The 12121-nt window shown below is 39.6% G+C and overlaps 1 protein-coding gene across 5 annotated transcripts in view; it reads left to right on the forward strand.

Annotated features, from left to right (window-relative positions):
• The window catches only part of AKAP7 (A-kinase anchoring protein 7), a 134460-nt gene extending 124149 nt beyond the window's left edge, over nucleotides 1-10311 (forward strand). For 2 of the 5 annotated variants that reach the window (XM_045805551.2, XM_087865494.1), the window contains one exon: nucleotides 8297-9319. In XM_045805551.2, the coding sequence (XP_045661507.2) occupies nucleotides 8297-8493 (197 nt within the window). In that variant the 3' untranslated portion in view covers nucleotides 8494-9319. Of the gene's footprint in view, nucleotides 1-8296 lie in introns of all 5 variants that reach the window. The other 3 variants (XM_087865493.1, XM_045805550.2, XM_087865495.1) reach the window with 2 other exon arrangements.
• The last annotated feature ends 1810 nt before the right edge of the window (nucleotides 10312-12121 follow it).

The following is a 12121-nucleotide window of genomic DNA, read 5'->3' on the forward strand; positions in this document are numbered from 1 at the left end:
ATAGCCTACCTCACCATCAGTGTCTCCCACCAGAGTGATACTGTGTTACAATTGATCAGTCTACACTGACACATCATTACCACCCGGAGCCCAGTTTATAGCTCACTCCAGGTATTGTACGTCCTCTGGGCTTGGACAAGCATATAATGTCATGTAGCCGTCATTATGGTATCACAGAATATTTTCACTGCCCTAAAAATCCTCTGTGCTCTGTTTAGTCATCTCTCCTCTCCCCCCCCCACCCTTGGCCACCACTGATCTTTTTACTGTGTCCACAGTCTTGCCTTTTCCAGAGTGTCATATAGTTGAAATCATATAGTATGTAGTCTTTCACTTCTTTCACTTAGTAATACGTATTTGAGGTTCTCTTGTGTTATTTTATGGCTTGATAACTCATTTCTTTCTAGCACTGAATAATATTATTCCATTATTTGGATGTACCACAGTTTATCCATTCACCTGCTGGAGGATATGTTGGTTTCAGATTTTGACAGTTATGAATAAAGATGCTGTAAACAAAAATAAATATAAAATTGAACTAAAAGAGTTAATAAGAAAAAAAAAGATGCTGTTAACATTCCTGTGCAGGTTTTCGTGTGGACCTAAATTTTTCAGCTACTTTGGGTAAATACTAACGCATGTGCTTGCTTGATTGTGTGGTAAGAATATGTTTGGTTTTTGTAAGAAACCATCCACTGTCTTCCAAAGTGGTTGAAACATTTTGCATTCCCACCAGCACTGAATGAGTTTCTGTAGCCCCCTATCCTTGTCAGCATTGCTGGTGTCGGTGTTCTGGAGTTTGGCCATTCTAAATGGTGTGTACTGATGTCTCGTTGCTGTTTTAATTTGCATTTCTGTGACGGCTTACGATGTGGAACATCTTTTCATATGCTTATTTGCCATCGATGTGTCTTCTTTGGTGAGGTTTCTATTAAGATCTTTGGCCTATTTTTTAAGTGAGTTGTTTGTTTTCTTATTGAGTTTTGCATATTTTGGAGAACAGTTCTTTTTAAAAATATTTTCTCCCAGTCTGTGGCTTGTATTCCCATTAGCTTGACATTTTGTTTTTCCGCAGAGCAGAAAGTTTTAATTTCAATGAAGTCTAGCTTAACAGTTATTTTTATTTCTTTCATGGGTTATATCTCTGGTTTTATATCAGAGAAGTCATTGTTGTACCCAAGGTCATCTAGATTTTCTCTTATGTTATCTGCTAGGCGTTTTATAGTTTTGCATTTTATAATTAGGTCTGGGATGCATTTGATTCATTATTTTGCACGTGTGTGGATGTCCAGTTGTTCCACCATCATTTGTTAAAGAGACTATCTTTACCCCCACTGTTTTGCTTTTTCTCCTTTTTCAAAGATCAGTTTTTGTGTGGGTCTATTTCTGGGCTCTCTCTGTTCTGTTCCAGTGATATATTTATCTATTCTTTTGTCAATACCAGACTGTCTTATTATAGTTTTATAGCTAGTCTTGAAGTTGGGTAGTGTCAGTCCTCCAACTTTGTTCTCCTCCATCAGTATTGCATTGGTTATTATGTTATTTTTTCCTCTCCCTAGAAACTTTAGAATCCGTTCATTGATACCCATGAAATAATTTGCTGGGATTTTGATTGGGACAGTTGAGTACTTTTAATGTGGTTGTACTTTCTCCCTTATGGTCTTACATGGCATTGTAAGCAAGATTTCTTCTGTTCTCTTTCAGAAAATTTTAGCATGATTTATTCTTTTTTTTAAAAAGATTTTATTCATTTATTTGAGAGAGAAAGGAAAGAGTGTGAGCGGGTGGAGGGGCAGAGGGGGAAAAAGAGGGAGGGAATCTCAAGCAGACTCCATGCTGGCACAGAGCCAGACGTGGGGCTCAATCCCACAACCCTGAGATCATGACTTGAGCCGTAACCAAGAGACGCTTAACAGACTTGAGCCACCCAGGCACTCTTACCGTGATTTATTCTTGTCAGGACAAATAGATATTTGTGGTGGGTGGGGAATGGTGATGGTTCCTGAAGCTCACTGTGTGACATCAACTAAGCAATTAACTCACACAGAAGGACAGCTGAGCCTTATTAATGTTGATCTTAAATTATTCTAGTAGGTAGAACATAATTTTGTTACCACAAGGAGTTTGTTTTTTTTTTATCACAAAAATAAATTTTCTGTCTACATTGGGTTGGTATCAGAGATCTCAGGTATTATAAACAAAACCAGGATCATGGGTACATACAGTGGGCTAATGGTGTTATAAGTCTTAGAGTATGGAATTTCTTACTTGGAATTTGTTGAAAATTTAAGTCTTCTTTTAGCAACAGTACTGTATTTGGTGGGCTTAACAGAATTTCGCATTGCTTTTCTTTCCTATTTTTAGTATTCTACTAAGAAATTGATTGAATATATTCTGGGGAGATTTCTAAAATAACAGTGTCAAAGACAAAGGTTAATCTGTCACTTTAAGTAGGTATGATATTAAATAACCCAACTAGACCAAGAAAGAAAATTTTGTCAAGAATTTGCTTCATAGGTTGGGAATATTTTGTGTGTACCTTTGTTGGAATATCAAAAGAGTTTGTGTACCTTGCCGTGGCATGTTGAAATGCTATTTTAAACTATGCTTCAGGTAAAAGGAAGTTAGCCGTTTATCTTAGAGGTCACTATGGAGACATACATTGGTTCAAGTAGTAGGCAGAAGAAAAATACAGTATAACTTTAATCTAGAAATGTCTCTTGTTAATTGAACTAAGTCTGTTGAAAGTAGGACTAAGTCTGTTGAAAGTAGGATTACAAATAAGGTCTTACTGGAATGGAGACACATGGTTTTTGAATTGCTGCAAACTTTTAGGACTCTGTGATGAACCTTCCAGTAGGGTCTTCCTTGAGGTGACATAGATAGTCTTGAGGATGCTTTGTGGAAATCATAAAGTAGAATTCAGGACAGATCTGGAAGATTAATTTATAGATTTATTTGCTTTTTTGATTGGTTAGTTATTGTAGATGGTTAATATTTGTCCCATAGGCTGGATATTTTGTCATACTGACCAGGTTTATCAAGCCAAGTGGTTGGAGATTTTCACACAACTATTTGGATTACTCTAGAATTCTCTGCTCTTGCTTTACATTAATATTAAGCATAAATTTCTGGTCAAATTTCCTTATAGCAAGATAGCAACATTTAAAGTCCTTTGAGGACTTCAATCAGCAGTTCACTGGACTGACAAATATTTGTTGAGCTCTCCCAAGTGAGGGATGACTGAGAAGCCTAGGACATGGTTTCTGTACTCAAGACCAGATCTTTAGCAGAGCAGACACTCAGTCAATAGTTGTTGAATAAATACATTAATAAATAATGCTCATAATTTGTGAAGAAACTAAGAAAGGATGTTTTGTCCCCCACTGTGTCTCCATAGGCTAGAATAACCAGGTATCTTGTAGGTCCTCAGTGTGTATGTGAATGAATGACCAAATGACCATGAACTGCCCCTGCAGCTGGAGTTCTTGGAGTCACTTCCAGCTGGGTTAGTCAGGGAAGGCTTCATGGAGCAGTGGGATTTTCATTAGAGAAAGGGGAGGCCATCTAGAAATAGAGGCTGATGTGGAGGCTCCTCAGGAGATGTTGGACGCTGACAGCAGAAGCACGGCAATGGTGGCTGATCACCAAAGGCAGATTTTAGAAAGCTTAGGAAGACCAGGTTAAATTTTCCTGTAGAGACAATGGAGACAAAAAGGGACATCTTAGAAATATTAATCTAGGGGCGCCTGGGTGGCACAGCGGTTAAGCGTCTGCCTTCGGCTCAGGGCGTGATCCCGGCGTTATGGGATCGAGCCCCACATCAGGCTCCTCCACTATGAGCCTGCTTCTTCCTCTCCCACTCCCCCTGCTTGTGTTCCCTCTCTCGCTGGCTGTTTCTATCTCTGTCAAATAAATAAATAAAATCTTAAAAAAAAAAAAAAGAAATATTAATCTAGAGGTTTTATAACAGATGCATTGAGGACAGGAGAAATTGTGAAAAGTACATTGATGGGGCTCGGTGACTATAAATGTGTTCATGAGGGAAATGAAGGAGTTGGAGATGGTAACAATCTTGTTTTGAGCTTAGTTGACTTGCACAATAGTAAAAGCCTAATCAGAGATAGGAAAGTCAGAAGGAAACTTCAACTTTTTGTGGGAAGGTTGTTATGTTTTTAATCTCAGTGTTTGAAGTAATGGGAACATTTCATAGTAGACTTAGAGAAATCTCAGAAACACAGAGTATTTGACCTGAGGCATCTGAGAGAATGAGTTATGATTAGACTCCTGTACATCCCTGCTGTCTTACTTATGATGTGTCCGTGATGCAATGACTGTTGTTATCTTAAAGCTGATGAGGTTAGGGAACAGCCCGGAGGAATGCGTTCTTGGGCCTAGGAGCACAGCACAAGAAGGGTGGCAGAGGCAGTCATTTCCAGTGTTTTGGAGGGTACTTAAAGAGTATTCCTTCATTTGCAGTTTGATTTTCCCTTTTTTAATGTTTTCATGTTGGTTTTTTTGAGAGAGAGAGAGAGAGAGAGCATGTGAGGGGGAGGGAGCTGAGGATGGGAGGGGCTGAGGCGGGGAGGGACTGAGAGAGAGGGAGAGAGAGAATCCAAGCAGACTCCCTGCTGAGCGTGGAGCCCACGTGGGGCTCAGTCTCACCATCCTGAGATCATGATCTGAGCTGAAATCAAGAGTCCGACGCCTAACTGACTGAGCCACCCAGGTGCCCCAACCTTTTAAGTTTGAAGAGCCATTATACGAATAGTTCCAGATAGGGAACACATTCAGAAGGATCAGCTCTACAGTGTAAACACTGCCTTGTAAGATTAACATAAAATCCTTTAAGTATTACACAATATATTCATTCATTCTTACTAATAAAAGTGGTCTTAAATTGCCCCCAAATGTGGTATTAGTGGTGAATTTCTTTATCTTTCTTTTAATAATATCCTGACATATTTATGTTCAGTAACTTCTATGTAGATACTATGAAGTTGAAGCTTACTCAATTCTAAGCATATTTTGCACCACAAATGTTCTTTCTAGAACTTTTGACCAGGGGTCTGGGGTGCCATATTGCCACTTTTGAGGGGAAAGCAGTTGCTAAGGCCTCCCACTGGTAGCAAGTCTAGATGAGTCTTTAAGGCATCTCTTGTCTGCTTGGATGTGGCTAGGAATGACGGTTAGAGACGGAGTTGGTCCTGGACATGGGTTAGATACAAGTGGTGGGGCGCAGAAGGAGGGCTGGAGACCAGTTCTCACCCTTCGCATAGGTGCTTTTGTACTTCAATCCCTGTTGTATGTAGGGATAGAAAATAATTATCCATCCTCCAGTCACACTCTTACTAACTACCTGTCCCAGACCTAAGGATGCAAGTGCAACACTGGGCTTTTACCTTTTGGAGGCCCTGGGTGATATTCCAAAACTGAGCTGACCTTTATGTGTGAGGAGTCTAGTTACTTCTTTTTCTTCCTTGCTTTATTGAGATATAATTGACATGTAACATTGTGTAAGTTTAAGGTGCAGAATGTGACGATTTGATACGCCTGTAGATTGCAAATGTCTGCCACAAAGACATTAGTGAACACACCCTTTACCTCACGTAATTATATTTTGTCGCTGGTATAGTGAGAACAGTGAAGCTCTACTTTCTTGCGACGGTCACGTGTGTGATGCAGCTTGTTCACTCTAATTACCATGCTGTCCATGAGCTCCCCAAAACTTCTTCATCTTATAACTGAAAATTTGTGCCTCTGACCAACATTCCTCATTCTTCTGCCCCTGCTCAGTCCCTGGCAACCACTGTTCCACTTTCTGTTTCTTTGAGTTCAATGTTTTTAGATTCCACATATAAATGAGATCACACGGTCTTTGTCTTTCTCTGCCTGACTTCTTTTCACTTAGCATAATGCCCTCAAGTTCCATCCGTGTTGTCACAAATGGCAGGGTTTCCTTCTTTTTATGGCTAAATATTTCATTTTATATAAATACCTCATTTCTTTACCCCTTCATCGGTCTACACTTAGGTTGTTTCTTGTCTTAGCTGTTGTGAGATACACTGTGATGAACATGGGAGCACAGCTATCTTGTTGAGATTGTGATTTCATCGTCTTCAGATATATACCTGGAAGTGAGATCACTGGATCATATGGTAGATCTATTTTTAATTTTTTGCGGAACCTCCAGACTGTTTTCCGTAATAGCTACGCCAATCAGTAGTGCACAAGGGTTCCCTTTCTTCCACGTTCTTGCCAGTATTTGTTACCTCTTATTTTTTTGATCATAACTATTTAATAGGTGTGGGGTGATACCTCACTGTGGTTTTGATTTGCATTTCCCTGATTAGTGATATTGAGCACCTTTTCATGTACTTGCTAACCATTTGTATGTCTTACTTGAAGAAATGTCTACTCATGTCCTCTGCCCATTTTTAAATTGGGTTGTTTGTGTGTTTGCTATTGAGTTGTATGAGTTCCTTATGTGTTTTGAATATTAGCCCCTTACCAGATTATGATTTGCAAATATTTCTTCCCATTCTGGAGGTTGCCTTCCATTTTGTTGATTGTTTCTTTTGCTGTGCGGAAGATTTTTAGTTTGATAGAGTCCCACTTGCTGATTTTCACTTTCATTGCTTGCTCTTTGGTGTCATCCAAAAAAATCATTGCGAAGACCAATGTCAGACAGCTTTTTTTCCTTTGTTTTCTTCTAGAAGTTTTCTGGTTTTAGGTCTTATGTTTAAGTCCTTAATCCTTTTTGAGTTAATGTTTGTGAGTGTGCATAGAATAGGAGTCCAGTTTCATTATTTTGCATGTGGATGTCTAGTCTCCCAAGCACCATTTATCGGAGAGGCTGTCCTTTCGCCATGGTGTTTTCTTGGCTCCATTGTCAAATATTAGTTGACCATATATGCATGCGTTTATTTCTGGGCTCTAGATTCTGCTCCATTGGTCTATGTGTCTGTTTTTATGCTAATACCATACTGTTCTGATTACTGTTGGATGTTCTCTATATGTCTGTTAGGTCCATTTGGTTTATAGTTCAAGCCCATTTGGTTTTCTGTCTGGTTGAAAGTAGAATATTGAAGTCCCGTACTATTATTATATTGCCGTCTGTCACTCACTTGAGATCTGTTAGTATTTGTTTATCATATTTAGGTGTTTGGATGCCTTTCCCTTCAATCCTCTGCCTTCCTGGGTCAACAGCTCGGTGTAAGGAGATGAGGTACTGAATGGCCATTAGAGATGAGCTCCTTGTATTTTTTTCGCAGTTAATGGAGACAAGGAAGAGAGTGAGTGGGAAATGTCTAGCACAGGAGAAATAGATGAGAACCAGGCCTTTTACAGTAAAATGAAAGGTGGAATAATTAAACCTTGATCATCACTAGCAGGGAAATAAAATGACCATAAAGTATTTTTTAAAGATCGTATTTATTTATTTATTTATTTATTTGAGAGGGGGAGAGAAAGAGAGAAGGAGTGAGCAAGCAAGAACAAGAGCAGGGGGAGGGAGAAGCAGACTGCCCGCTGAGCAGGTAGCCCGATGAGGGGCTCAATCCCAGGACGCTGGGATCATGACCTAAGCCGAAGGCAGACACTTGAGCCACCCCGGTGCCCTGTGGCCGTAAAGTATTAACATTTAGTAATTTACTATCATCATCCTAACTCTTGAAGAGTTTCTTATCTTAAATTGCAGTGATAGCACTGAGAGTAAAAAGAATATTAGTTTTACACACTTATTTTAAACCAGTTCCTAGCAGTAGCAATTGCCTTTGTCTTCCTGGGAGTGCTGAGAGTTTATTAACAACCAACCAATGGGCCAGACATTTAAAAAACTAATGATCCTAAGTAGTTAGTTGATTGGGAAATCTTGATCACCTGGCATTTGGCCATGGGGAAGGAAAAGCAGACGCAGATCTAGAATTGGTGGATTCACGTGCCTGAGGCTCCAGGTGGTGGGCACGTGGACTTCTAATAGTAGCAAATCGCCGTGGACAAGAAAAGAGCAAAACTTCTAGAAATGGGAAGTTTCCAGCATGGCGAGGTGGAATATTTTTAGCTTGGGACTAATGAACTAACTACTTTTCAATCTGAAATCTTCAGGAATAGGCAGTTTCCTGTTTCTGCAAATACCAAATGAAAAGCCAAGCCAGTATTCTTGGATTTATAGATCCAATTTACCAGATTGAAGGACACTTGCTCTCTTTAACTAAGTGAACTAGCCGGCCCCTGCATGCCAAGTTTCTATGGCAGTATGACCTCAGTGACCTCTCTTCTCTGTTGTGGAATGTAGGTGATAAGAATGGAGGTGAGCCCGATGACGCTGAACTGGTAAGGCTCAGTAAGAGGCTGGTGGAGAACGCGGTGCTCAAGGCTGTCCAGCAGTATCTGGAAGAAACACAGAACAAAAGCAAGCCAGGGGATGGGAGCTCTGTGAAAACTCAAGAGGCTGATAGGAATGGCACTGACAGTGACAACAACAGGAAATGAGAGCCCAATGCAGGCAGGCCCCCGCCGCTCCTGAGACGCATCCCGCTCCCCTCTGCTGAGTCAACGGACTAATTTGCATTGTGCTGTTTCAGTGTCTCTTGTCCAGTCTGTGGAGATTGCCTACTACTTTCATGATCAGTGTGTTTGCGTTTCTGAAACACAACAGAAGAGAAATGGAGTGCTGGGACTAGCAGAGGAAATTAACTTATGGAACAAGAATGGCCCAAGTTTCACTTGCCCTCCACGATGGCCGAGGGAGAGGGAACTTTGGGTTATGCCTCGTGGACTCAGATGAGAGGCCGTGGAAGGGGCCTACCCGTCAATGGAATACTGCCATTTATATTGCTTAGCAGGGCATTTGACCACTTTATCTGAGGCCAAAACACACACACAGCTAACAAGTGCTAAGTTTAAAATAATCACTGTCGAAATCGTTTTCCATACCGTTGGTCCATAATGTCTCACGTCTGTCCTATGTCTGCTGTTGCTGTGCAGTGATTTTTCTTTACAGTAAATTGGTTTCATGCAAATGATATATTTTTAGCAAAATGCAACCTTTTCTATAAAACGTGGGCAACATCTTAAAGGTTTCTTTTAACCTTCTTTTGATAAGTCGGTGTGCCATATTTAATGTTTTTCACTGGCCTTTGTATGTAAAATGTATTATATAATTTTTTTTCCGTAGGCAAGAAACCTATTGGACTCCGGGACTTAATTAACGAAGCTTTGCGTCGAGAAAGGATGAGTCTGAAGTCCAAAGTGAAACAGATAAAGGAACTTTTGTTAAAGCCTGAGACTCAGGCCAGGATTAGGAGGGAGCTTTTTGAAGGAAGATCTGTTAACACCAGTAATCAAGGAAACCAGGTTGATTTCTGTACAGCTTTGACATAAGCTCCACGTTACTATCATGGTACCCTAGTCAATGAAACCTTGTCAGATTATCTCATGGCTCTTTGGTAAATACCGAAGAAGTATTCTGATAGTGTCTACACAACAGGAAACCAACATTTGGTAAGGAATTGACAATTTCTTGCCAAAGAAAACTGATTCTGCTCTGTTATTTTTAAAGCTAAACTTGTGTTTTAGCATGTTTGTTTCTGTAATATCAAGAGTTATTTTATAGAAAGGACTTAATTAGCTGTCGTGAGATGTTCCTTGGGTTCTCACAGGTAACACATACAGACTGTGAAAAATCATTTACATACAAAAAAAAATTACAGTATTTTAAGGGTCACTTGCCTTCTGTTGATGTGATTTCTGTTGTTATTAAATCAGAAATAGTAATGTCCACACAAGTCTATATCTAGTGTTACTTTTAATGGAAATTTGAATGTTTATTGAACACTAGTACTTGAATGAACATTTCTAAGTGTAATTATTACAATTACTGGTTAAGAATGTTTTATAATATCCATATGTATTATTTTTCAATGATCAAAATGTAGTTTGTTTTTTCATTGCTTAATGAATAAATGTTTGGGATTTTTATTTTCTACTTTTCTGAAAATAAGCCCTAGGTCTTACCGTATCCCTTATAATCTGAATTTGTTTGCACTGGTTCATTTTTAAAGACAATTGAAAATTTTTCCCCCATGTGATAATCATTGGTAACAGCTTTTTCTACAGTCATTGCAAAATTGCTGCTACTGAGAGATCATGATGGAAGGGAAATTGGAAATCAAATAGGTAATCGTTTCAAATGTAAAATCCAGTTTACTCATGGATTTTAGCTATTTTTTCACTGGGTAAATTCAACATTTATTTATAAATGAGTTTATGCATTTTCATGCCTCTTAATAAATGTATTGTTTTCCCTTGTTGCCTCTCCTCACTTTTCTCCTTCTTGGAAGTTGTTGGCTCTGTGTTGGTAGAAGGAAGTCATAAGCAGTCACTCGGATAGTCCTGGTGTTTCTTCACCTTTATTTCTGTCCTTCTCCTTCATGCTCAGCACATTGCCAGAACACCTTCAACTTCAGATTTTTAAATCACCTCAAATCAGTCAGCTTCACAGAGAATTAACAACAGAATGTTAAATGCAAAAAAAAATCTAAATAGCATCCCACAAACTGCTAATTATGTGTCAGTGAAGTGACAACAAGAGCAAAGATGAAAGGAACGGATCCTTCCAGACGTAAGAAGACAGGGAGCTGCTTACCATGAAACCCCTTGGTGGTAGAGGGCTCTCCTTCTCGAAGACGGCTTCCTTGAATAAACCTGTAAGATAGGAAGCAAAGATATTTTGGGGCTCGCCTTGTTTTTCAAATGAAGAAACAGACTCAAGGAGACTGAGTGCCTAACACAAGGCCACTGCTGCTGGGAGCTGGCCATGAGCGACAACCCGAAGTCCATCTCAACGTTCCAGGGCTGTTTTCACTGTCCCCTAATCCAGGGTAACAGGATTTCAGGAGAAATAGCTCCTCTCAGCCTCTATCCATAAATATCTTTATTTTCAAGGAGCATGTTCCAATCTTCGCAAACAATTTGAAAGACTGGAAGACTATCCTTTTTTGCCATCTGGGGTCACAATCTTAAGAATCATTGCTTCCATTGGTTCCATGCCTGTGCGCCAAATGATTCAGGCACATTGTGACATTTCTTCCCTTTGGTGACCCTGCTAGGAAGTTACTAGGACTGTTTGATAGATTATGAAGCTAGGAAACTGAGGCCGTAAATGGTGAAGTAGCTGTAAAGCTCAATGGCTGTTTATAAAGCTAATAAAAGGTAGGGCTAAATTTGGACTTGGGTCTTCTACTTCAAGCAACTGTCTTTCCACAATGCAACACTTCCTCTCTCTCTACCAAGTACAATACATTTCACGAGTTAAGGATGGATAACAAAGGGGGTCACTTTCTCTTGACTAAGCGAGCTCCCTCATTGCCCTGAAGTTCTATAACGTATATGAGAGCTGTCAGCTGATGGGATGGAACGGGTGGGGGGAGGGGGGGAGGGAACCCCAGATATTTGATTTAGGGATTAAAGCTTCTAGTCCTTATCAATGAAATCTTCATTTAAGCAGGTTTACAAAAATAATGCAAAATACACTATAATACATGTTTTCTTCATGGTTCCATTCTAAAACCCAAATAAGGATTAGTAAAAATCTAAGTTTGGGATCTGAAATATTCAAAATGACCTTTTCCCCCCAATCAGGGTCCTAGAATAATTGCTTATTGGATTGCATCTCCAGAATATGTTGTCCTAAAATGGTAGTAGTTGGTCTTGGTTTGGTCCAGGAGGTGCATTGTGGCTTCTAGTGGCTTCTAGACCTTCCACCACTGAGAGGTGATTTTTTTTTTTTTTTTTTTTTTTTGATGTAGACTCCTGAGATCACAGCCCTGAGATCAGGACCTGAGCTGAAATCAAAAGTTGGATGCTTTACATTCTGTTCCATTTGTGGTAGTTCTCATCTTGAGGCAGGGAAACTGCAGGGGTACATACTCACATTTATGACAAAATTTCAGCATTTTTCAGTCACTGGAAAAATAGTAGATCCTATATGAATATTTTAAGGCATTGTTAAAAAGTAATATTTTCAATGGCAGGACAAGATTCTGTCAGCTTTGAACTTGGTCCTATTTATAGAATCTTATATTAGTGTATTAACCTGCTTCTCAGGCTAGGCTAACTA

Source organism: Ursus americanus, chromosome 11 (genome assembly GCF_024610735.1).
Source record: "Ursus americanus isolate L20-20 chromosome 11, mUrsAme1.1.p, whole genome shotgun sequence".
In the NCBI taxonomy this organism is placed as follows: domain Eukaryota; kingdom Metazoa; phylum Chordata; class Mammalia; order Carnivora; family Ursidae; genus Ursus; species Ursus americanus.